At 44.6% G+C, this 26146-nt stretch overlaps 2 protein-coding genes and 1 pseudogene across 13 annotated transcripts in view; 2 read left to right on the forward strand and 1 right to left on the reverse strand.

The window, feature by feature from the left end:
• The window catches only part of LOC311633819 (cullin-2-like), a 392353-nt pseudogene that overhangs the window by 174032 nt on the left and 192175 nt on the right, over positions 1 to 26146 (reverse strand). The gene's annotated exons all lie outside the window — the stretch shown is intronic.
• LOC311633370 (uncharacterized protein) overlaps positions 1 to 26146 on the forward strand; it is a 42371-nt gene that overhangs the window by 5057 nt on the left and 11168 nt on the right. Inside the window, exon 3 of one of the 2 annotated variants that reach the window (XM_084905981.1) lies at positions 4935 to 6737. The exons of the other annotated variant lie outside the window; for it this stretch is intronic. Within the exon in view, the coding sequence (XP_084762107.1) occupies positions 4935 to 6577 (1643 nt within the window). The 3' untranslated portion in view covers positions 6578 to 6737. Of the gene's footprint in view, positions 1 to 4934; positions 6738 to 26146 lie in introns of those variants that run through there. 2 annotated transcript variants of the gene reach the window in all.
• Positions 12044 to 26146, forward strand: part of LOC311633341 (uncharacterized protein) — a 92523-nt gene continuing 78420 nt past the window's right edge. Inside the window, exons 1-5 of one of the 10 annotated variants that reach the window (XR_014796962.1) lie at positions 12045 to 12245; positions 15408 to 15580; positions 16326 to 16499; positions 16912 to 17010; positions 19964 to 22273. Coding sequence is in view for 9 of the 10 variants with exons in the window: in XM_084905916.1 (XP_084762042.1) it covers positions 12067 to 12245; positions 15408 to 15580; positions 16326 to 16499; positions 16912 to 17010; positions 19964 to 21747 (2409 nt within the window). In the remaining variant the exon portion in view is untranslated. Of the gene's footprint in view, positions 12246 to 15326; positions 15581 to 16276; positions 16500 to 16911; positions 17011 to 19963; positions 23560 to 26146 lie in introns of those variants that run through there. The other 9 variants (XM_084905916.1, XM_084905918.1, XM_084905924.1 and 6 more) reach the window with 9 other exon arrangements.

The following is a 26146-nucleotide window of genomic DNA, read 5'->3' on the forward strand; positions in this document are numbered from 1 at the left end:
TCCCTGCCATCATGGTCACTCCCATGACTGCCCTCCTGCTGGCCTGGTCACCCTCTCACTGGCCCCCCCTGCCGACCTGGACACCTCCTAACTAAACCCCTGCCAGCCTGCCTGATCACCCCTAACTCCCTCTGTTTGCCTGCCTGATCTCCCCCTAAATGGTCCCCTGCCAGTGTTGTTGTTCCCTAACTGCCCCCCCCTGCTTACCTGGTCGCCCCCAACTGTCCCCCTGCCTCTGCTGGCCTGGTCACCCCCTCACTGCCCCCCTGGCTTTGCTGGCCTGGCCACCCCCTAACTGCTCCCCTGCCAGCCTGCCTGATTGCCCTAACTACTCTACCTACCTGCCTAATCATCCCTAAATTCTTCCATTTGCAGACCTGGCCACCCCCTAACTGCCCCCCTGCATCTGACACCCTGGCCACCCCCTAACTGTTATCCTGCCGGCCGGCCTGATTGCCCCTAACCACTCTACCTGCCTGCCTTATTGCCCCTAACTGTCTCTGCTTGCCAGCCGGATTGCTCCCTAAGTGCTCCCCTGGCCCCTGGTCACTCCTTAACTGCCCCCTCCAGCCTCATCACCCCCTAACTGCTCCCCTTTCAGCCTAATCACCCCCTAACCACCTCTGCCTCAGCCCTGGCCACCACAGCTTTGTCCAGAGGAAGTTGGACATCCAGAAGATGTCTAATTGACCTGGTCTAATTAGCATATTGCTCTTTTATTAGTATAGATAGGAACTCCAAATATTTTTGTGACTCTCTCTCTGTATTTGTTTTTTTTTTAATTGTCAGAGATTGTTTTATTTATTTATTAAAATATATTTTTTTTATTTATTTTTTAAAAATATTTTTTATTGATTTTTTACAGAGAGCAAGGGAGATAGAGAGATAGAGAGAGAGAAACATCTACCAGCTGCCTCCTATGCCCGCAACCAAGGTACATGCCCTTGACTGGAATCAAACCTGGGACCTTTCAGTCCGCAGACCAACGCTCTACCACTGAGCCAAACCGGCTTCGCCTCTCTCTGTATTTGGATAATCGCTTTACTGTAGTTATCTCAACTGAATCCACAATATCTCCAAGCAGTACGCTCATATGACTGACTTGCAAGTATTTTCTTCCATCTTGTAGATTGCCTTTTAATTTCATTTTGTTAATTGCTGTTTTGATGTGAAGACGTTTTTTCATTTGTTGTTGTCCAGACTTTAGTTTTGCCTCTTTGCCTATGGTTGGTGTCACATCCAGAAAATCATGTCCAAATTTAATGTCCAAAGCTTTTTCTCTAGCTTGTCTTGCAGTAGTTATAAGTTTTGGGATTGTCATTTAATTATTTCATTCAGTTTGAGTTTATTTTGTTCAGTGGTGTCCAGTTTTGTTGTTTTACCAGTGAATATGCATTTTTCCCATCACCATTCACTGAAAAAAACTCTCTCTTCTTTCATGTGTGTCTTGTGGTTTTTGTTCAAGGATACTTGAATATATGTGTCTGGGATTATTTCGGTCTTGTCTGTTCTGTTGGTCTGTGTTTCTGTGTTTATTCCAGTAACACACTTTTGCTTGCTTTGGCTTTATAATAGATTGAAGTCAGGAAGTTTGATGCCACCAGGTTTGTTCTTGCTCAAGTTTGCTTTTGCTATTCCAGGAATTTTGGTTCCATACATTTCAAGATTCTGTTTTTATTTCTTTGTTAAATACCATTGGCATTATCATCTGAATTGCATTTAATCTGTAAATTGCTTTGGGTAGTATAGACATTATAAAGGTATTACATTTCAAATCCTAAAGCACAGATGTCTTTTCATTTGTTTGTGTTTTCTTCCACTTTTTCATCACTGTCTTTAGTTCAGTGTATAGACCTTTCACCATTTTGGTGGAATTTTTTTCTGAGCATTTTATTGTTGATCCTATTGCAAACTTGACTACTTTCTTCATTTCTCTATCAAAGAAGTTATTGTTAGAGTGGTTAGAAGCAATCAGTAGAAATGAAACTGGTGTTTTGTGTATTCATTTTTACATCTTGTAACCTTTCCAAATTTATTTTTTCTTTAAATTTTTTATTAATTTTAGGGAAAGGAAGTGAGACAGAGATAGACAGAAATAGAGGTGAACTTTGACCTGCTGTTCCACTGATCTATGCATTCATTGGCTGTCCCCTGTGTATGTCCTGAGAGATCAAACCCACAACCTCAGGGTATTGGGACCACAATTTCACTGATTGAGCCACCTGGCCTGGGCTCAAATATGTTTATTAATTTCAGAAGCTAATTGTGGGATCTTCACATTTTTCTCTATGTAGGGTCACGCCATCTGACATCTCTTATGATGCCTTGTGGTTCATAGTGTCAGGTGTAATATCTTTTTTCTTTTCTTTTTTTTTCTTTATTTTTAAGTAAAAGCATCTAGCTAATTTGAACTATGTTATTTGTTGGTTTTTAAGATTTTGAAATTGAATTTTAGAAAAAGAGGGAGAGGGATAGTGAGAAACATGGAAGTGATAGCAAAATATTGATTGCCTGCCTGTCCTGTATGTCCCGTACAAGGGATAGAACCTGCACACCCAGCATTTGCCCTGACCAAGAACGTCATAGGCAACCTTTTTGGTGCGTGCGATAAACTCAACCAACTCAGCGACACTGGCCAGGGCTGAGTTGTAATCTTTTAAAATTTATTTTAGTCTCTTTTTTAAAATGTTGAAACCTTTTTTTCTGTTTCTTTTTAAAAATCTTAGCTGTTGAGAGTATTATAGATGCTTCCCATTCTTTCCCACCATTGATTCTCTTCATTGGTTCCTGCCCCACCTCCCGTCTTTACCATCATTTTGTCTGTTTCCTTAGGTAATGTGTATAATATCTTTGGTTGATCTCTTCCTGTCCCCCCACCTCTTCCCTCTGAGATTCACCAGTCTGTTCTTTGTTTCCATGCCTCTGATTCTATTTTATTCATCAGTTTATTTTGTTCATTAGATTTATTGTTTATTTATTTAAAAATATATTTTATTGATTTTTTACAGAGAGGAAGGGAGAGGGATAGAGAGTAAGAAACATTGATGAGAGAGAAACATCAATCAGCTGCCTCCTGCACACCCCCTACTGGGTATGTGCCTGCAACCAAGGTACATGGCCTTGACCGGAATCAAACCTGGGACCTTTCAGTCTTCAGGCCCCTCTATCCACTGAGCCAAACCGGTTTCAGATATTGTTTATTTTGATTTTAAGATTCAATTGTTGATAGATATGTGTTTGTTGCCATTTTATTTTTGAGATTTTTTTCTTCATCCTTTCTTAATTATTCTTCTTCCTCTTCTTAAAGAATAACCTTCAACATTTTATGTAGAAGAGGTTTGGTGGTTATGAACTCTTTAGGCTTTTCTTAGTTGTGAAGTTCTTATCTGACCCTCAATTCTAAATGAAAGCTTTGCTGGGTAGAGTAATCTTGGTTGTAGGTTCTTGCTATTCATCACATTGAATATTTATTGCCACTTCCCTCAGGCCTGAAAAGTTTCTGATGAGAAATCAGCTGATAGTCACATGGGCATTCCCTTGTAGGTAACTAGCTACTTTTCTTGCTGTTTTTAAGATTCTCTCTTTGTCTTTTGCCCTTGGCATTTTAATTATGATATGTCTTGGTGTGGGCCTCTTTGTTTGTTTGTTTGTTTGTTTGTTTGTTTGTTTGGAACTCTTTGTGTATCCTGGAATTATAAGTTATTTCTTTCACCAGGTAGGGAAAGTTTTCTGTCACTATTTCTTCAAATAGATTTTCAATATCCTGCTCTCTCTCTCTTTTTCTGGCACTCCCATGATGGTATGCTTGAAGTTGTCCCAGGGCTTTTTACACTATCTTCATATTTTTTTATTTATTTTTTTGCTCTTCTGATTGGGTGTTTTTTTTCTTCCTCATATTTCAAATCATTGATTTGATTCTCAGAATCCTCTACTGTTGAATCCCTGTAAATTATTCTTCATTTCTATTAGTGTATCTTTTTAAAAAAAAATTTTTTTTATGTCTTTGACTAAAGACCTGGTGCATGGAATTTGTGCAAGTGGGGGGCATTTCCTCAGCTTAGCCTACACCCTCTCCAGTTGAGGACCCCTTGGGGGATGTCTGACTGCTGGTTTAGGCCAATCCCTGTGGGTCATCCCTCTCACAGTCTGAGACTGCTGGCTCCTAACTGGTCACCTACCTGCCTGTCTGATAACCCCTAATTGCCTCTCCCTACCAGCCTAATCACCCCTAACTGCCCTCTCCTGCCGGCCTAGTTGCCCCCCAACTACCCTCCTCTGCTGGCCAATTTGGTTCTGATTGCTTGGTTCCTTGCCAATCAGCTCAAAAGCTCTGCCTCCTAAACAGCCATTAATTCTTCACAGCACCCACGTTTTGTTCTGATTAGTTGGTTCCTATGCCAATCAGTATCAAAAGCTCCACCTCCTAGACAGTCATTAGTTCTTCATAGCACCCACATTTGGTACTGATTGGTTGGTTTCTATGCCAGTCAGCATCAAAAGCTCCACCTCCTAGACAGCCACATATTTTCTATTTCTGAATAGGAAATATGGAGGAGAATGCAGCTGATTAATGATTCTCTCTCATTGTTGATCCCCCCCCCTCTCTCCCTCCCTCCCTTCTCGCCCTCGCTCCCTCACTCTCTATCTGAAAGCAATAAAAATATATTATAAAAAAAGAAGAAACAACTAGTGGACCCTGCCTCTCTTCTAGTGCACCTAGCCTCTTCTCTTAGTGTCCTATCATAAGCTCACGTCCCTCCGTTGGTGATGTCTCCACCATTGGTTGACCTTTGGGGTAAAGTTGACCTTTCCCTCTGAGTCTAACTCACTTGTCTTGAAAAACATGCCTAGCTGTCACAGCTAAACATTTGTGATGAGGTTATTCCTTCCCCCTCAGGTCCACATGTAATTCACCAGCGTTTCCTTTTGTTCAGGTTGCTGCTGTGGAGCAGAGAATGTGGAGGCTCCGACCAAGCAGAAGGTTTCTGTAAGAGTGTCACAGGCTAGGAATCCTAAGGTAGCTTTGTCTTCCCAGAAGAGCCACCCCTGTGAGGGTTGTGGGCCCATCTTGAGAAAAATCTTGCACGTTATTGACCTGCCGAGAACACAACGCAGCTGGATACCGTTGACGTGTGGGGCGTGCGCAAAACAATTTTGTGTCAGCACCAAATCCCACCAGGACCAGGAGCGACATATGAGAGAGAAGAAGCATTCCATTTGCGGCGTGGACAGGATCCCGCTTGCAGAGGGCTGTGATCTCAATGTGTCGCAGAAGCATGTTACCTGCGGGGAGGTTGGGCCGGGCATCCTTGTGGGGTCAGGACATCTCCACCAAAAGGCTACTCAGACCGGGGATAAGTCAGATGAAATATCAACGTCTGCCACGACTTTTCAAAGAAGAAAAAATGATCACACCAGGAAAGAATATAAGAGAGCGATTGGCCGCCAACACACATTTGTTCAAGGCAACAGAAGACAGCGTTTGGAGTGCCATGAATGTGGAAAGTGTTTCACCAGGTTTTCTAGTTTTTTTTATCACCAGAGGCTTCACACTGGAGAAAAGCCCTTTGAGTGCAGCGAATGTGGGAAATCTTATACCGGCAGCACTGGTCTCCTTTATCACCAGAGAGTTCACACTGGAGAAAGGCCCTATAAGTGCCCTGAATGTGAGAAATCATTTAGCAGGGTCGATTCCCTCCGGATTCATCTGAGAGTTCACACCGGCGAAAAGCCTTACAAGTGCCCTGAATGTGAGAAGTGTTTTGCCACTAGCACTGGCTTTCGTCACCACCAGAGGTTTCACACCGGAGAAAAGCCCTTTAAGTGCAATGAATGTGGGAAGTCTTTCACGGGTAGCGCCGGCCTGAGTTATCATCAGAAACTTCACAGAGGAGAAAGGCCCTATGAGTGCAGTGAATGTGGGAAGTCTTTTACCTGTAGCAGTAGCCTCCGCTATCATCAGAGATTTCACACAGGGGAGAGGCCCCATCAGTGCAACGAGTGCGGGAAAACGTTTACCATGCTTAGATGCCTTCGTCGCCACCAGATCGTTCACACAGGAGAAAGGCCTTACGAGTGCGGCGAATGCGGGAAAACTTTCACTATGATCCACTATCTTCGTCGCCATCACAGTGTCCACACCGGAGAAAGACCTTACGAGTGCAGCGAATGTGGCAAGTCCTTCACCACCATTTACAGCCTCCGTAATCATCGGAGATTTCACACCGGGGAAAAGCCTTACGAGTGCAGTGACTGCGGGGAATCTTTTTCCATGCTCTATTCCCTTCGGAGCCACCAGAGAGTTCACACCAGCGAAAGGCCTTACGTGTGCCGCGAATGTGGGAAATCTTTTATCAGTAGCAGTGGCCTCCGTTATCACCAGAGATTTCACACTGGAGAAAGGCCTTATGAGTGCAGTGAATGTGGGAAATCTTTTACCAAAAACCAAACCCTTCATTATCATCAGAGAATTCACACTCGACAAGGCCCTCATGCATGCATTGAATGTGGAAAAACTTTTACCAGTATCCTAAGCCTTCGTTGTCACCAGAGAGTTCACACTAGAGAAAGGACTTAGGAGTGTAGTTAACGTGGCAAGTTTTTATTTTATTTTAATTTAATTTTTTAAAATTTCTTTATTGATTAAGGTATCACATATAATGTGGCAAATTTTGTACCCAGAATTCTAACCTTATTCTGCACATAAGGCTTCACATGGGAGGAAGGTTGTATATATATATATATATATATATATATATATATATATAGGCAATGTACAGTTTTTAAAAATATATTTATGTTATTATTTGTTTACAGAGAGGAAGGGTGAGAGATAGAGAGTTAGAAACATTGATCAGCTGCCTCCTGCACACCACCTACTGGGGACGTGCCCATAACCAAGGTACATGCCCTTGACCGGAATCAAACCTGGGACCCTTCAGTCCACAGGCCGACGCTCTATCCACTGAATCAAACCGGTTAAGGGCTAAGATCAGTCTTAACAATACTATAGGAAATTCTATTTGTTTGACTTGAGTGTCATACATTCAGATGTCAAAAGTAGGGAAATTCCCTATAAATTTTACTTATCTGAAAAGCATGTATGTGTATGTTGCACTTTATAATTTACCCAGATGTCCTGCCAGATCTATGTTCCTGAATGTGTCTGTTGCTGAAGCAATGTCACCTATACCACCCAGAAGGTGTCCACAGATGGCATCAGTCACCATCCTCATTGGCACAGGGAAGCTAACTCTGTTCTCTGATTTGTTGGAAACTAGGAGCAGCCCTTTTTAAAAAAAAATATATTTTATTGATTTTTTTACAGAGAGAAAGAGAGAGGGATAGAGAGTTAGAAACATCGATGAGAGAGAATCATTGGCCAGCTGCCTCTTGCACAACTCCTACTGGGGATGTGCCCACAACCAAGGTACATGCCCTTGACCGGAATCGAACCCGGGACCCTTCAGTCCGCAGGCTGAGATTCTATCCACTGAGCCAAACCGATTTTGGCAAGAGCAGCCTTTTTTTTTTTTTTTTTTTTAAGATGTGTATTTGCTACCCCTGTATGCGTAGTAAAATGTCTGGTTAATTGTTCTGCCTAATCTGGTATGAGTTTTGGCAATTTTTTTTTTAACAAAAGGGAAGTGGGACAACGAAGATGGATTTTGGAATTTCATTTTGTGCCTTTCTTTTGCTTTATAAAATAAATGTTTTTTTGTATTGGATTAATATCTTTTTTAATTTTTTAATGCTATACACCACGCAATGAACATTACTTTTCACCCACACTACTGACATTCTCCATCACTTTCAGAAGACCAGTCATCCGATAAATAACGTCACAAGCCCTTGCTTTGTCACGTTCTCCCATTTTCCTAGTTTCCACCCGTGGGAGTTCTTGGGTTGGAACCTGTGTCTAAGGAGGTCAGATGCTTTGGAGTCCCAAAGCCAGTGCAGAGGGAAATAGGAGGGCAGAGATCAGACTCCCCATGCCCAGGGGTCAGACATCCTGGGCTTGCACTTCAGATTCTCAAATATCCCTGGATTTCCAGAGAAATGACGCCTCTCTCTGGTCTGGGTTTCTGGTTTCTTCTGTGTAAAACCAGCGTTAAGATTTGTTTCCATCCCTGAGCTCTTAGAGGTGAAGAGCTAAGATTTTTCTTTTTTATTTTTTTAAATATATATATATATTATTGATTTTTCACAGAGAGGAAAGGAGAGGGATAGAGAGCTAGAAACATAAATGAGAGAAACATCGATCAGCTGCCTCCCGCACACTCCCTACCGGGGATGTGTGTGCAACCAAGGCACATGCCCTTGACTGGAATTGAACCCAGGACCCTTGATTCCACAGACCGACACTCTATCCACTGAGCCAAACCGGTTTCAGCAGGGCTAAGAGTTCTTGTTGCAGTAAAGCAGCCGCTGCCTCTGCTGACTTGAGCAACTCCTACCTCCACCTGCACAGACATTCCCAGGCCAGGCACCCCTCAATCCCACAAGGCCCACAAGCACCTTTGTAATAGGAAGAAAAGTGGCTTTTAAGAACCTGATGTCCCACCTGCAAGGAAGCAGGGGCTGCGGGCGCTGAGGTCTCAGTGCGGGGTCCCAATCTGGGAATCCCCAGGTGACTCCTAGAGCTCCTGAGTCTCGGTTGGCTGAACGTGACATGAAGCTGATGATGGAGCTTTCTTTGGCCTTTGAAGATCAATAAAATTAACATGGAGTGCTTGTATGTGTTTTGTTTTTGTTTTGTTTTTTTTGCCAGGATTCCAACATGAACTTTTTGAGCACTTTCTCTTCATTCTCACAACAACCTGAGAAGTGGAAACTAATTTTGCTGAAAAAAATTCATTATCAGAGAAATGAAGTCAGCTCCCCAAGTTGGCACCACAGACAAGTGTCAGCTTCAAGGGGCCGGATTTTAACCATTATTTTCTCCAGTGTCAGACACAGCCTCTACCACTGATGAGCAGCCCTCCCTGGAGCAGGTACAGGATGAGGACCAGGGTGGCTCAGCTGCAGCTCCTGTTTCCATGGTTGCAGTTATGCGTTTCCTCCCGTTCCCTTTACATCTCAAGAGCCCTTACCCTGGGCCTCCCTGTATTCAGGGGGACGCCATCATTTCTCAACTGCCATGGTTTCTCCAGGGGAACCTTCTTTCAGAGTGAGCTGCTGTTTGTCTGCCTCCCTTTGATCCCAGCACAGAGTTTGACCCTCAGGAGACATCAGTCATTTGGGCTGTGTCTCTGCACCTTCACCCACATCTGGGGTGTCAGGCTGTGATCCCATCCACTGATGAATTTCATGCCTCAGACTTTGCAAGTGCTCTTTGTATGTGGCATTGACGTTCACTCTTTAGGGGAGAGGGCAACTGGACGTGAATTCTGGGACCAAAGTTATGGAAGTGATGCTGAAGACCTACAGGATCCTGGTCTCATTGGTGAGGGCTCACCTCTCTTCCATGCAGGGACACACTGCTCAAGGGATTCTGTCCTCTATATCTCTACTGGCTGATTGAGACAATGGCTCTCACCCTGTTTTCCCTGCAGCCCCAGTCATGTTCTGGACCCATGGCCTGCTTTCCAGTCTCCTGTGTCTGCACCATGGGTTTTTGGGTGGGAACAAACTCAAGGGGCCAAAGAGCCGCATGTGGCTCGGGAGCCGCAGTTTGCCAACCACTGCCCTAGGCGGACCAGCCAAGGGCCAATCCCTCTTTCTAGTAACATTATGTTTAGATTGTCAGAAACATCATCTCACCTGACATCTTACATCTATCAGTAAAGAACAACTTATTTTAATTTTTAAAAATCTTTAGTGTTGCTGAAACCGATTTGGCTCAATGGATAGAATGTCGGTTTGCTGACTGAAAGGTCCCAGGTTCAATTCCGGTCAGGGGCATGTACATTGGTTGTGGGCACATCCCCAGTAGGGGGTGTGCAAGAGGCAGCTGGTCGACGTTTCCAGCTCTATCTCTTTCTCTTCCTCTCTGTAAAAATCAATAAAATATATTTAAAAAAAAAAAAAAATATATATATATATATATATATATATATATATATATATATATATATATATATATATATATATTAAAACATGCCAGGGCTGTTTCTTTTCCCTTTTTAATATTTAATTTTTATTTTATTTATTTGTTTAATTTTGAAACTTTTAAAAAATATATACCTTATTGATTTTTTACAGAGAGGAAGAGAGGGATAGAGAATTAGAAACATCAATGAGAAAGAGACTTATCGATCGGCTGCCTCTTGTACACCCCCCACTGGGGATGTGCCCGCAACCAAGGTACATGTCCTTGACCGGAATCGAACCCAGGACCCTTCAGTCCCCAGGCTGACTCTCTATCCACTGAGCCAAACCGGTTTCGGCTCTTTTCTCTTTTTAATATTTAATTTTTAAAAACTTTGTTCATTACCATTACATACAGCATATTAGTCTCAGACGCACAACACAGTGATTAGGCATGTATATAACTCACAAAATGGCCCCGAGGTGTGTCCAGCACGGGCTGTTTCTGATGATTGACAGGCTTCCTGCCTCAGACACTCAAATGAATGCAAATCTCTCAGGTCACACCCCACACCTCCTAACCCAGGAACTCCAGTTCTGAGCTGGGGATCCAGGACTGTGGGTTTTAACAGGGGCCTCATGCACACCTCAGCCTGACATTCTTTGAAACCCTACATCCTGGATTCCAGCCCCATCCCCACCCAAACAGTACACCTCCTAATGGGATGGATTCAGGATGAGCCCATGTCATTGATTCCAGACTTTTACTGCCCTCCCTGGAGTGGCCTTTTTCAAAGTCCCCAACCCCCATTGACAACTTAGGCTCCTCCCAGAATCCTCTCCTCTTGGTGATAGCCAGCCTGACGCTGTGTTCACTCGTGAAAAATTTGTGTTCTTGCCGAAACCGGTTTGGCTCAGTGGATAGAGTGTCCGCCTGCGGACTGAAAGGTACCAGGTTTGATTCTGGTCAACGGCATGTACATCCTCAGTGGGAGGTGTGCAAGAGGCAGCTGATAGATGATTCTCTCTCATCAATGTTTCTAACTCTCATTCTCTGTACAAAAATCAATAAAATATATAAAAAAAAAAATTGTGTTCTTAAAAGACAAACAAGCCGAGACCGGTTTGGCTCAATGGATAGAGCGTCGGCTTGGGGACTGAAGGGACCCGGGTTCGATTCCGGTCAAGGGCATGTACCTTGGTTGCGGGCATATCCCCAGTAGGGGGTGTGCAAGAGGCAGCTGATCGATGACTCTCTCTCATCGATGTTTCTAACTATCTCTCTCCCTTCCTCTCTGTACAAAATCAATAAAATATATTTAAAAAAATATATTAAAAAAAAAAAAAGACAAACAAAAAACATGCCTCAAGCCAACTATTTTCCAGCCAGAGGTGTACGTGGGTGTGTGTCCGTTTACCAAATATATTAAATTGTCTTTTTCTATTCCTAACCGGTTTGGCTGAGTGGATAGAGCATCAGCCTGTGGGCTGAAGGGGGTTGGATTCCTGTCAAGATGGCATGTACCTTGGTTGCAGGCACATCCCCAGTGGGCAGGGGTGGGGGGGGTAGGGGGACTAGGGGGGTAGGGGTGTGTGTGTGCAGGAGGCAGCTGATCGATGTTTCTATCTGTCCCTTCCTCTCTGTAAAAAATCAATAACATATATAGTTTAAAAATCAATAAAGTATATATTTTTTAAAATTTCTTTTACTAGCAACGCCTCCTCCGCTGCATACTGACACCTGCCCTCCTAGTTGCTCCGTTGGGAACGTGGTTTGTTGTGTATATATACTTCCATGTAAAGTGGAGAATATACTCCGCGGATCTGGTACTTTTTCTGAAAGCAATTTAGGTTGCACGGTGTTTGCACCGCGAAGCTCTGAAATCCTAACCTTTTTATTTATTTATTTTTTTCCCCTAGCCGCGAAGCGCTGGAAAACGAGATGCTTTCAGCAGCTTCTCTCTCCTCGTCGTCAATGCTGGCTAGGAAGCGCCTTCCGGCCATCTCTGCCTTCTGTACGGCAACAAGGCGCCAAACATGGCGGCCCCCATGGCCGCGCCGCGCGGTGGGCGCAGCCATCGTGCTGCCCGACGCCTCCTCCAGCGCCTGCAGCCCTCCTGGGCCACCGTAGGGGGGGCGGGGCCGGGGCAAAAGTTAAAGTCGTTCGCGGAAATACCACGTTTGCGCTCTCCTCGTCGGCCTGGGCGCACATCCAGGTCAGTGTGTGGTTTTGTCCCCCACCCCCCAAAGTTTTTTTGTTTTGTTTTGTTGTTGTTGTATTTTTTGGGGGGCACAGCAAAAGTTTTGTTTCTCTGGGTGACGTGTGTGGGCGTGGCGTTGTGCGGGGCGTGGAGTCACCGCGGGGCGGAGGGGCGGGAGGAGCGGCCGGGAGGAGGGCGCCGAGGGGTTTGAGGGGAAGCAGAGGCCTCTGTGTGGGGTCGGGCGCCCTGGGGGTCGGTGCCCAGGGGAAGGGTCTGTGGAGGTGACGTCCTGGCCCTGGCTGTCAGGGTGGGGGGTGCTGCAGGGCACCCCGCCTGTGAGACGTGCGGGGGGCACCTTTAGGAGAATCGTGGGGTCAGGGTCAGGTTGGGGGGTTCATACGCGGGTCAGGGAGGTCGGGCCGGCGCGGGTGTCCACGCCCGGGAGCGTCTGGCCTGCGTGTCCGATGAAGAAGGAGGAGTGATCGCAGCCCGCGGGCCCGAGAGCTTTTGCGAGGGTGAAGTTTTGGACGAGCAGGAGCCCTGACGTTTCAGGTTGCGATCTTGGCTGCTGCGGGGGACCCCGGGCGTGAGGGTCCCGAGTCCTTCTGGTTTTTATTTTATTTATTTTTTTAAAATATATTTTATTGATTTTTTTACAGAGAGGAAGAGAGAGAGAGATAGTCAGAAACATCGATGAGAGAGAATCATCAATCAGCTGCCTCTTGCACCCCCCCACTGGGCGTGTGCCTGCAACCTAGGTACATGCCCTTGACCGGAATCGAACCTGGGACCTTTCAGTCTGCATGCCGATGCTCTGTCCACTGAGCCAGAGCGGTTTCGGCTAATTTTGTCTTTTAAATACATAATTTCTTGAGTCAGAAGGGGACAGCTTGCCACCCTAAAATATGCCTCTTTGGGATAGTGGCCATTTTAGGCTGGTTAATTTGAGGAAACTGCAGTTGGGGCGGGGGTTGGGGGGGTAGGAGAGGGAGGGGGCGCTAGTATGTTACTCCTTTGAAGGACATTTATATTTGCAAAGGCAATCTCATCCCTAAGGTGTCTCCCTCACCTGCTGAGCTATCGGTGGAGGAGAGAGGACTTAGAGCTGCTTAACAACCTTACCCTTGTTGGCCGTGCTTTTCCTGGTAACCTCTGCTACCCGACTCTACAGCCCCAATAGCTTTAGGTGAAGGTGGCATTTCAGAGGATGGCATCTGCCACTTTGGACAGTGACTTCATTTTCCTCGGTTCCTTTTATGTATACAGGAGGTATACATGTTGTTAACCTTTTTAAAAAAATATATATGTTTTTAATTGATTTCAGAGAGGAAGGGAGAGAGGGAGAGATAGAAACATCAATTTTGATGTTTGATCGGCGGCTTCCTGAACACCCCTACTGGGGATCGAGCCTGCAACCCGGGCATGTGCCCTTGACTGGAATCGAACCTGGGACCTTTCAGTCTGCAGGCCGATGCTGTATCCACTGAGCCAAACTGGCTAGGGCTGTTGTTAACCTTTTTGATGGTTTTTTTTTTTCTCTGTTAATCAGCGTTATGTCGATTTAATAATTAGGCCAAGCCGGGACCGGTTTGGCTCAGTGGATAGAGCGTCGGCCTGCGGACTGAAAGGTCCCAGATTCGATTCCGGACAAGGGCATGTACCTTGGTTGTGGGCACATCCCCAGTAGGGAGTGTGCAAGAGGCAGCTGACCGATGATTCTCTCTCATCGATGTTTCTAACTCTCTATCCTTCTCTCTCTTCCACTCTGTGAAAAATCAATAAAAATATATTAAAAAATAATAATAATAATTAGGCCAAGCAAAGAATCTAGAAAAGAAGGAGAAAAATTATTCTACCCCAGTGTCATTTCCCTCATCTTTTTTTCACAATCACTCCACAAAACTCCAGAGAATGGAGGAACACCTTCACCACATTCAGAACCTAAGGATTTATTGGCCTGGAGACTACATAGTTCCAGGAAACCAGAGAAGGGACACCAGCGGTTCTGTGGGCATTGCCAGCAGGAGCACCTTAGCAACAGGTCCCAGAGGAAATGGACCACTCATTGGCTTTTCTCCTCAACCTACCACAGGTTGTAACTCCCGAGTGTGGACCTAAAGGGCACCACAAACGAAACCTAGCAAACTCAGAGGGGCCTGCATGGTGAGCCTTATAAAGTCAGAGGCCAAAACAACATATTGGATTATCTGAAATGGATTCCTTCTAACTAAAAGCGAGTCTAGGCAGAAGTCATGTCCTAGACTGGTATCTTCACTAAAGGTCATTCTTTAGCCCTAGCCGGTTTTGCTCAGTGGTTAGAGCATCAGACTTTGGACTGAGGGTTCCAGGTCAGGGGCACATGCGCGGGTTGCGGGTTCGATCCCCAGTAGGAGGCGTGCAGAAGGCGGCCGGCCGATCAATAATTTTCTCTATTCATTGATGTCTTTGTCCCTCTCTCCTCTCCCTTCCTCTCTAAAATTAATTTTTTTTAAGTATTTTTTTTAAAAAAAACGTCATTTTTTCACTTAACCAAGCCTGTCAGTTGTCTTCTTCTTCTTCTTCTTCTTCTTTTTTTTTTAAAAAAATATATTTTATTGATTTTTCTTACAGAGAGGAAAGGAGAGAGATAGAGAGCTGCCTCTTGCACACCCCCTACCGGGGATGTGCCCACAACCAATGTACTTGTCCTTGACCGGAATCGAACCTGGGACCCTTCAGTTTGCATACCGACGCTCTACCGCTGAGCCAAACCGGTTTCGGCTCAGTTGTCTCTTACATCTGGGATGACATGACTTTGAAATGTTGGGGTAATTTCCTCCCCCCACCCTCGGATTCCTCATGGCACAATGTCCCACCAGAGCAAGAGACCGCCTCGATGTCATTGATGTCATGTTAATTGCTGAGTGTTAATTATCCTATTTTCGCCTTTGCAGAAGTAGGTATCTGTTCATTTTACTTTTAATCCAATCCCAGCGGTTTCTCTGCTTTGCTTTTTCCCTCACCTCCAATGTGTCACCAATGGATTTCATGTAACCTTCTTGTGTTTCCTTGATTCTAATGTATAAATTAGATCTAAAACTGCCATCCCCTAAAGCATTTTCTTAATTCCTTGTTATTTTGCTTCCAGGCACTTGTCTTCCCTTTGGCTCAAATAAACTCATAAAAATTCGTTACAAGGCAGCAGGAACAATTGAACCATGTGAAGCAGGAGGAAGTTGCAGGGGTGGGTGACACCCCTGAGTTCAGGCGGATTTCTGTACAGAAATACAGAGCAGACCCCGACTCACCAAGACAGAGCCTCCCTGTTGCCAGCTCTATTCAGAGAACAGAAGGAAGTGCTCCAGGCTCAGGTGACTGAATTTGTTTTTTTCCTTTACTTTCTTCTGTAATGAATTTGAAGAGGCCTGTAAAATCACTTCATTGATCTGAAAAGCACACGTGTGTGTGTGTGTGTGTGTGTGTGTGTGTGTGTATGTGTATTTATTTATTCATTTACTTATTTATTTATATATTAGAGGCCTGGTGCACAGATTTGTGCACTGGTGGGGTCCCTTGGCTTGGCCTGTGCCCTTGCACAATCTGGGACCTCTCGGGGGATGTCAGACTGCTGGTTTCAGCCCGATCCCCACAGGCTGGGCCTAGGGACCCCACTGGTGCACTAGGCCTCTAGTATGCATATAAGATCTTTGGTTAATCTCTTCCCACTCACCCTCTCCCCCCTTCCTTCTGAGAGTCATCAGTCTGTTCCATGTTTCTGTGCCTGTGCATTGACTCTCTGCCCCTGGTGGTCAGTATGCATCATAGCTACCAAACGGTAGACCGATTGAATGGTCACGTAGGTTTTTATATATATAGATATTATCTCTTTTGAATATATTAATTTGAATATATGAAATGTGTTTTTAGGTTAACAAGCACGTTTAACTTTTTCACATTATAGAAACATCTAATTGGAAGAATGCATGGATGTACGATTACTAATAGTATTTTACTGCACATGTGATTCTTCAACTGTATATTAAAATAAAACCCCACTCACTGTATAGGTGCAGTCTGCAAGGTGAAAATGAGCAGAAAAACTAACATTTCTTCCAGACCATGTACAGGACGTCACGCCATCACACAGCATGGCGTTGTCAGAGGGACCCCTGACATTCCTCGATGTGGCCGTGGACTTCACCCTGGAGGAGTGGCATCTCCTGGGCCCCGAGCAGAAGGACCTGTACAGGGACGTGATGCTGGAGACCTACCGCCACCTGGTGTCCGTGGGTGAGGACAGCTCCCATGTGACAGTCCCATGGTGCTCTGTCAGTGGGATAGCGAATTAGAAACATCGATGAGAGAGAATCATCGATCAGCTGCCTCTTACACACCTCCTACTGGGGATGTGCCCGCAACCAAGGTACATATATTATATATATTTTGATGATTTAAGAGAAGAAGGGAGTGGGAGAGAGAGACAGAAACATCAATGATGAGAATCATCAATTAGCTGCCTCCTGCAAGCCCCCCACTGGGGATTGAGCCCAAAACCCAGGCACGTGCCCTTGACTGGAATTGAACCCCGGACCTTTCAATCTGCAAGCCAATGCTCTATCCATTGAGCCAAACCAGTCAGGGCTCATTCTCCCTTCTTGACAGACGCCAGCCCAATATAATATTTTCTGTCATTGTTCACAAGCAGGGTGTCAAGCCAGCAATCCCGACGCGCTCTCTAAGCTGGAACGAGGGGAAGAACCGTGGACAGTACAGCGTGGACGCCGCTGTCTAGTGTCTCCAGGTGAGGGGGTGAGAGCCAGCAAGGTGGGCGGCCGGGGAGTCACATTCTAGTCATCGAAGTTGTCAGAGCTGTGACAGTGAATGAGGAAACTCAGAAAACCACCCCTCGCCGAAACCGGTTTGGATCAGTGGATAGAGCATCGGACTGCGGACTGAGAGGTCTCAGGTTCGATTCAGGTCAAGGGCATGTACATTGGTTGTGGGCACATCCCCAGTGGGGGGTGTGCAGGAGGCAGCCTCTCTGTGAAAATCAACAATGCATATATATAATTTTTTAAATATATTTTATTGATTTTATTGAAAAATCAACTATATATATATATACATATATATATAAAATTTTAAAAATATATTTTATTGATTTTATCAAAAAATTAGCTATATATATATATATATATATATATATATATATAATTTTTAAAAAATATATTTTATTGATTTTTCAGAGAGGAAGGGAGAGGGATAGAGAGTCAGAAACATCGATGAGAGAGAATCATCGATCAGCTGCCTCTTGCACACCCCCCACTGGGGATGTGTCCACAACCAAGGTATATGCCCTTGACCGGAATCGAACCTGGGTCTTTTCAGTCTGCAGTCCGATGCTCTATCCACTGAGCCAAACTGGTTTCGGCAAAATATATATTTTTTAAAAAAATAGATTTTTTTAATTTTTAGTTCCTCCCTTTTCCAGAGGTCACTGGGTTCCAGTGCTAAAACCCCAGTCTTCTAGTTAATTGACGTGTCTGGTCACTAACTCCATCCTGAATGTATGTAGGAATCAGTCCTAAGCCATTTAATTAGCATAAACTCAGCTGTTATCATAAGGGTCTTTAAAAAAACTTTATATATTTCAGAGAGAGGAAGGGAGAGGGATAAAGAGATAGAAACATTAATGATCAGAGAGAATCATTGATTGGCTGCTTTATGCACACCCCTTACTGGGGATGGAGCCCGCAACCCAGGCATGTGCCCTTGACCGGAATTGAACCTAGGACCCTTCAGTCTGCAGGCCAGTGCTCTAACCAAGGAGCCAAACCAGCCAGGGCATAATAAGATCTATTTATGTTCAAAGTTACTTGCTGTATCTTTTTAAAATATGAAAAATTTACTGTTATATTTGAGTTTAAAGTTTAGATTTAGGGTCAGTTTAATTGTAGAAAATAGGTTTGTTTGAAGTTAAATTTGACTTAGTTTTAGAGTTGATATATTTTATAATTTGATGTTAAAGCTAGAGATAGTGTTAGAGTTAGTTTTAAGCCTGGCCCCAGACATAGAATCACCTGATGTGTTAGAATTTGTTTAGGGTTATTATTTGTGGGAACATTAGAATTGATGTTATATTTTGCTTTCAATCGTGGTTATGGTTTGGAGAAATATTTTAGTTTCTTTGAGTAGTAGTGTTTGTACAATGATTATATTTTAGTCCAGGGTTTGGTTTGAGTTCCAGCTTCTAGCTAAGTGTTTTGTAGAATTAAATGAGACTTAATACCGAAACAGGTTTGGCTCAGTGGATAGATCGTTGGCCTTCGGACTCAAGGGTCCCAGGTTCAGTTTCGATCAAGGGCATGTATCTTGGTTGCGGGCACATCCCAGTGGGGTAAGGGGAGTGCAGGAGGCAGCTGATAAATGTTTCTCTCTCATCAATGTTTCTAGCTCTATTTCTCTCCCTTACTCTCTATGAAAAAGTCAATAAAATACATTTTTTAAAATATAAGTAAATGAGACTTAATGCTAGTGTTTGGTATGAAATTAGAATAAATTTTTAAAAATTACAAGGGTTTGCCAAAACCGGTTTGGCTCAGTGTATAGAGCGTCAGCCTGTGGACTGAAAGGTCCCAGGTTCGATTCCTGTCAAGGGCATGTACCTTGGTTGTGGGCACATTCCCCAGTAGGGGGTGTGCAAGAGGCAGCTGATCAATGATTCTCTCTCATTGATGTTTCTAACTCTCTATCCCTCTCACTTCCTCTCTGTAAAAAAATCAATAAAATATATTTAAAAAAATAAAATAAAAATAAAAAAATAAATAAAAAATTACAAGGGTTTGACAAGCGCAGTCTCAAGAACTGTGGACGAAGACAAAATATATCTCTTATTGTACAAATTATGGAACTGACACTAAATAGTTAATTCAGCAATGGGTGCTGTGGCTCAGTTGGTTGGAGTGTTGACCCCTACACCTGAGGGTCACTGGTTCTATTCTCTGTCAGGATATATACCTAATTTGCGGTTTAGTCCCTGGTCAGCGTGTGTACAGGAGGCAATTGATCAATGCCCCTCCCTCTTCTCTCTCACTTTCACTCTTGCCCTCGCCCTCACTCTTCCTTCCTCTGTAAAAGAAAAAAGTCAACAGTCCTGGCCAGGTGGCTCACTTGATTGGACTGTCATCCTTATGCCAAAATGTTGTGTGTTCGATTCCTGGTCAGGGCACATGCCTTGGTTGCAGGTTCTATTGCTGGTCAGGGCATGTATGAGAGGCAACTTATAAATGTTTCTCATATCAATGTTTCTTTTTCTCTCCTTCTTCTCTCTCTAAAACCAATAAAAATATATATCCTCAGGGGATAATTTAAAACAAAATGTTTTTTAAAAATCAATAAATATGTTTTAAAAATAATAGTTACTGCACATGAAGGCATTTTGTAAGGACAGTTTTATTTCTTCTTTTAAAAAAATACATATTTTTATTGATTTCCAAAAGGGAGGAAGAGGGCGAGATAGATAAAAAACATCAATGATGAGAGAGAATCATTGATCGGCTGCCTGCTGGGTACCCCCCACCTTGAGGATGGAGCCTGCAACCTGGGCATGTGCCCTGACCGGAAACAAACCTTGACCTCCTGGTTCATAGGTCAATGCTCAACCACTGATTCACACCAGCCAGGCAAGAACAGTTTTATTTCAAACACAGATTATGGGAGATTACAGAATGACTTACTGTTCTCTTCTTTCCTAGAATTCAAGAAAGTTGCTGATCCTTTGAATTGTCACTTGCAAAGTCAAAGCCTTCAGAAGAATCTGGGACTATGCTGTGAATATAATAGGTTTGAAAATATTGTTCATCAGAGTGAAGGTCATTTCCTATTAAAGCAAAATCATGGTATGTTTGACATATGCGAAAAACCTGTAAAATCTAATTTACATTTTGAAAACCAAAACAGAAGCTGTCGCCTAACCAACTCTGTTGAGCTGAATGGTGATGGAACATGCATTCTACATGCTAACAATGAACAAACTGAAATGAAATCTGTCAGTACAAAAAGCATCAGTAATGATTCACCGGTTAATAAGCAACAGAGAAGTCGCAACACAGAGAGAGCCCACGTGTGCACTGACTGTGGGAACGCCTTCATGGAGACGTCTCAGCTCACTGGTCACCTGAGAGTTCATACTAGGGAGAAACCTCATGCATGCCGTCTGTGTGGGAAAGCCTTTGCCAGAAAATCCAAGCTCACCAAACATCAGAAAATTCATACCAGCCTGAAACAATACGAGTGTGCTGAATGTGACAAAACCTTTCCCAAGGAATCGCAGTTCAGTATACACCAGAGAACTCACCTGGGGGAGAAACCGTATACCTGTCACGGATGTGGGAAAGGGTTCGTAAAAAAGTGGCAGCTCCTTTACCACCTGCAGACTCATTCAGGGGAAAAACCCCATGGATGCCATCTCTGTGGGAAGTCCTTTTCCACAAAGTCTTATCTCACCAAACATGAGAAAACTCACGCAGGAGAGAAACCTTACATGTGCAACGAGTGCGGGAAAGGCTTCATTGTGAAGTGTCGTCTTATCGCCCATCGTCGAACTCATACCGGAGAGAAGCCCTTCGTGTGCGGTGAATGTGGGAAAGGCTTTACCTTGATGAACAGTCTTACCACGCATCAGCGCACTCACACAGGAGAGAAGCCCTACCTGTGTAATGAGTGCGGAAAGGGCTTCACCAGGAAGAGCCTTCTCATCAAACATGAGCGGACACATACCGGGGAGAAGCAATATGTGTGTAGCGTATGTGGAAAAGGCTTCACCGTCAAGAGTCATCTCATTGTACATCAGCGAACTCACACCTTAGAGAAGCCGTTCGTTTGCAGTCAGTGTGGGAAAGGCTTCACTGGGAAGAGCTATCTGACGGTGCATCAGCGAACTCACACAGGAGAGAAGCCCTACGTGTGCAGTGACTGTGGGAAAGGCTTCCCGGGAAAGATGCAGCTCATTTTACATCAACGAACTCATACGGGAGAGAGACCTTACGTGTGCAGTGAATGCGGGAAAGGTTTCAAAGCGCACAGCCATCTCATCAGGCATCTGCGAACGCACACAAGAGAGAAGCCCTTTGTTTGTAGTGAGTGTGGAAAAGGCTTCACCATGAAGACTAATCTCACCGTCCATCAGCTGAGCCACACTTCAGAGAAGCCGTTCGTGTGCAGTGAGTGTGGGAAAGGCTTTGCCGTGAAGAGCCGTCTCATTGTACATCAGGGAATTCACACGGGAGAGAAACCCTATTTGTGCAGTGTGTGTGGCAAAGGCTTCCCGGCAAAAAGCAAGCTGATTGCACATCAGCGGATCCATACAGGAGAGAAACCTTATATATGTAGTGAATGTGGGAAGGGCTTCACCGAGAAGTTTAATCTAATCAGACATCAGCGAAAACATACAGGAGAGAAGCCCTTTGTGTATGTGGAAAAGGCTTCACCTATGAAGAGAAACCCTATGAGTGTGATGAATGTAGGGAAGCCTTCATGACAAATTCAGGACTCGATGAGGGAAGTAGAATGGGTGCAGCAATGATGGGAAAGCTTTTGCTCACTTGTCAATCCATGTTAAACATGAGAATTTATAGGCAGTTGCTTTGGGGGGAATCCCTTCTTGTGTTCTGAGATCTCAAGAAGATAATACGCGCCCTAGCTGGTTTGGCTCAGTGGATAGAGCGTCGGCCTGAGGACTGAAGGGTCCCGGGTTTGATTCCGGTCAAGGGCTTGAATGAAAAGCATTCTGTCTCAAGTCTAAGCAGATAGTACACTTCATAGTCAATTTGGGACAGGATACTTTCACCATATTTCTAGTTGCCTAGCCTTTGAGTTATGCTTTAAATAGTGGCAGTTTCTTTCTTTATGGATCAAATTTTAATATATGCAAGATAAAAGTGTTCTATTGCAATAAATTTTGCAATTCTTTCATTCCAACTTTAAGGATTGGTTAATATACAAAATACCTGATTAATACTCCTCAAAAAAATTGAGGACATAAAAAAGAAAAATACCAAGAAATGGTCACAGAACAGAGAAAATGTAGGATATGATCTAATTTTATTTTAATTTATAACATTTCCATATTATAAAATGTTTATATATGTAAATATATATCCCCACACACACATATATACTATTATATATATTTCATGACAGGCTAAATTTTTTTAAAATGGAGAATTCATGAAACAATTTAATTATGTTTGGCTTACATAATGACACTTTAAAAAAATATATATATTTTTTTTATTGCCTGGTTCGTGTGGTTCATTGGTTGAGCGTCAACATATGAGCCAGAAGGTCACAGTTCAATTCCCAGTCAGGGCACATGCCCAGATTGTGGGCTCAATCCCTGGTGGGGGACGTGCAGGTGGCGGCCAGTCAATGATTCTCTCTCATCATTGATGTTTCTATCTCTTTTCCCTCTCCCTTCCTCTCTGAAATCAATAAAAATATGTATTTTTAATGGTAAAAATTTATGTGTATTTTACCACCTTCAACAATGTGTTCTCATTTTTTGAAAATTCTAGAAAAATTTTGTCTCATATGAGGTTTGTTTCTCACAGGATACATGACATCACAGGGTGGAAGTAGGGTAGCTGGTCCATGGAATTATCATGGGGGGTCAGGTGATATGAGCGCCAAAGTATTTGCAAGGAAGGAGGTGGTGATACATCTGCCTGTGGTTGGGATATATTTGGGGTCATCAGGTGATTCAGAGTCTGTAGAGATCAACGACCGTGTCCCCACCATCATGGTCTTTGCCTGCCGACCACTCTGTTTTTAATGGGTGGGGTGCCATTTAGGATGATTGCAGTGTCAGGCCCTGGTCAGGATTCAATATGGGGCTCAATGCTGATGGGCCATGGGTGGTCATCACATGAGGGCATCTGGTCCAGGTTTGGGAATAATTGGGAATAATCAGGAATAAATGTCAGTGGTCCTAAGAGTCTCGTGAGGCTGAAGCTTTGGATGCCACGACCCTGGGCTGGTGGTTGGGTTGAGGTTCCAATGTTGGCTCAGTGGTTGAACATCAAAGTATGAACCAGAAGGTCATAGTTTGATTCCCAGTCAGAGTTCGGGGCTTGGTCCCCAGTGGGGGGCATGCAGGAAGGAGCCAATTAATGGTTCTCTGTAATCAATGTTTCTATTACCCTCTCCCTTCCTCTCTGAAATAAGTAAATATATATTCCTTATTATACATAAATGAGTGTGATCATGTGGTTTTTCTTTTATTGACTTGCTTATTTCACTCAGCATAATGGTCTCCAATTCCATCCAGGTTGCTGCAAATGATAAGAATTCCTTTTTTATGGCAGCATAGTATTTCTTTTTTTTTTTTTTTTAATATATTTTGTTGATTTTTTACAGAGAAAGGGAGAGAAGTAGAGAGCTAGAAACATCCATGAGAGAGAAACATTGACCAGCTGCCTCTTGCACACCCCCCACCGGGGATGTGCCCGCAACCAAGGTACATACCTGGGACCCTTCAGTCCGCAGACCGATGCTCTACCACTGAGCCAAACCGGCTTCGGCCAGTATAGTATTTCATTGTGTAGATGTACCACTGTTTTCTGATCCAATCATCTGCTAATGGGCACCTAGGCTGTTTCCAAATCCTAGCTATTGTAAATTGTGCTGCTGTGAACATAGGGATGCATATATACTTTTTGATTGGTGTTTCTAGTTTCTTAGGATATATTCCTAGGAGTGGGATTACTGGGTCAAATGGGAGTTCCATTTTCAGTTTTTTGAGGAAACTCCATACTGTTCTCCACAGTGGCTGCCCCAGTCTGCATTCCCACCAGCAATGCACGAGGGTTCCTTTTTCTCCGCATCCTCGCCAGCACTTATCGTTTGTTGATTTGTTGATGATAGTCATTCTGACAGGTATGAAATGGTACTGCATTGTCGTTTTGATTTGCATCTCTCCGATCCATAACTACTTTTTATATTTTTTGATTTAACTTTCTGAGCTACACATGGCTGAACTTTCATTATGAATATGGACTTCATTTACTCTAAATATTATTTATAAATATGTTCATCTCATCACATTGAAATTTGTCCTTTACATGTTAGATATGTCTGTAAAGATAATTACAATAGCATTTTCTCATGAAGATTACCACCAATAACAAAATTCAGTTTTTCCACTTTTTAAAAATTTATTTATTTTAGTTGATGTTCAAATTAAAACTAAACAAAACAGTTCCATTTAAAGTTTATGTTATATCCTGGCAGGTGTTTTCTCAGTGGATTTAGAGTCCTCCCATGAACCAACAGATCCTGGAATTCCATTCCTGGTCAGGGCCCATCCCCAAACTGTGGGCTCAATCCCCAATAGGGGGCATGCAGGGGCAGCCACAGGATGTGTCTCTCTCATGGTATCTTGTCTCCTTATCTATCTAAATAATGTAAAGTAAAAAAAAAACCACTTTATATTATGCATCTTAGTTCTTTTTATTTCAAAAGTGTGTCCTACATGCCTGTGTTCTATTTTTCACATTCACATATGATGGTGTAAGTAGGTCATGTATGGGATTAAGATGTTCTAGACTCTCATGCATTCATACCTCTTTATGATGAGTTGGGCTCAAAGATAATGTGTTTTCATTGGCATGCACTCAAGTCCCTTCACCAGGAAAAGATGACAACATCCTTTAGCCATTTCCAAGATGTCTCTTTCATGCGATGGGACATCTCTTAGCCCTGCAGAGTCGGATCTTGGTGTTTTCTCTTGGGTCGGGGCGGGGGAAACCTTGGACCCCTATATGGAACTGACACACATCACCCAACGACCAAATGTGATATCCCCCGCGGGAACCAATGAGGAGTCAGAGTACGCGTTTCCGGCGAAGCTCCTAGAGGCGGGACTTCCGGTTGCCTTAGGGCAGGCATTTTTTTTTTTTGACTCAGGTTACCAGCCACTGTCTTGTCCGAGGTTCCGGATCGCCAGGTCCTAGTGGAGCTGCCCCGAGGGAAAAGCCGCGAGGGCTGTGGTCCACACAGCAGACGCGCGGGTGTGGAGATGGACCCAGGAACGTGGGGGACCCTCTCCCCGGCCCCGCCCGGCCCCGCCATCCCCGCGGGGCCCGCCGCTCCCGCCGCTCCCGCCCCGCGCGGCCCACAGAGCGCGATGGCGGCGCCCGCGCTGAGGGGCTTCGCTGAGGTGAGTTCCTGTCCCCCAGGCCCCCCGCCTCCTCACCCCGCACCCCGCAGCCCGGTGCGGGCCTGTCCCTCCTGCAGCTCCGTCCGCGGGGAGGACCGTGAGGAAGGCGGAGGGGAGGGAGGAGCGCGGTGGCTTCTGAGGCGGAGAGGACAGGGGTGACCGGCCTCTGCGGTTCCCACGCGGAGGTGGGTGGTCAGGGATGAAGAAGCAAAGATCGGAGGCTGCAGGGAGGATGAAGCAGGCTCCATCCGGGCTTTCCGGGCTGCGGAGTCCATCGGGGGCCCGGGTTTGGCGTGGACCCGGCTGGAATTCAAGCTCTCCCGACAGCCTGTGCCAAGTGCATGGGGGAGTCCAGCGAGACCCAGGGGCATTGGAGCGGGAAGGGGGCAGAGCTGAGGGAGTGAATCTGGGACTGAAGATGGGAAGGTGTTAGACATTACCCAGTGTGTGCACATCTGGAGGGAGTGTGAGCTGATGGTCGCCGGGACCTGGTGTGGGGACATAAGGGGGGAGCATAAGCTCATGTTTGTCTGTCTTGGAGGAATGGTCTTGGAGACTGCAGTGGAATTGTGGGCTGGAGGGCGGGAGCCCTGCAGGCCTGGCCCAGAGCTTAGATGGTGTTTCTCTGCTGTCCCCCTTCCCAACCCATCTGCCCTTGCTGGGTCAATCACAGCGATTAATGGGATGTGATGAGAGAGCAGCCTGCACTGGCATTAGGGCC

Source organism: Pipistrellus hanaki, assembly GCF_964339955.1.
Source record: "Pipistrellus hanaki genome assembly, chromosome: 15".
NCBI classification, from domain to species: Eukaryota; Metazoa; Chordata; class Mammalia; order Chiroptera; family Vespertilionidae; genus Pipistrellus; species Pipistrellus hanaki.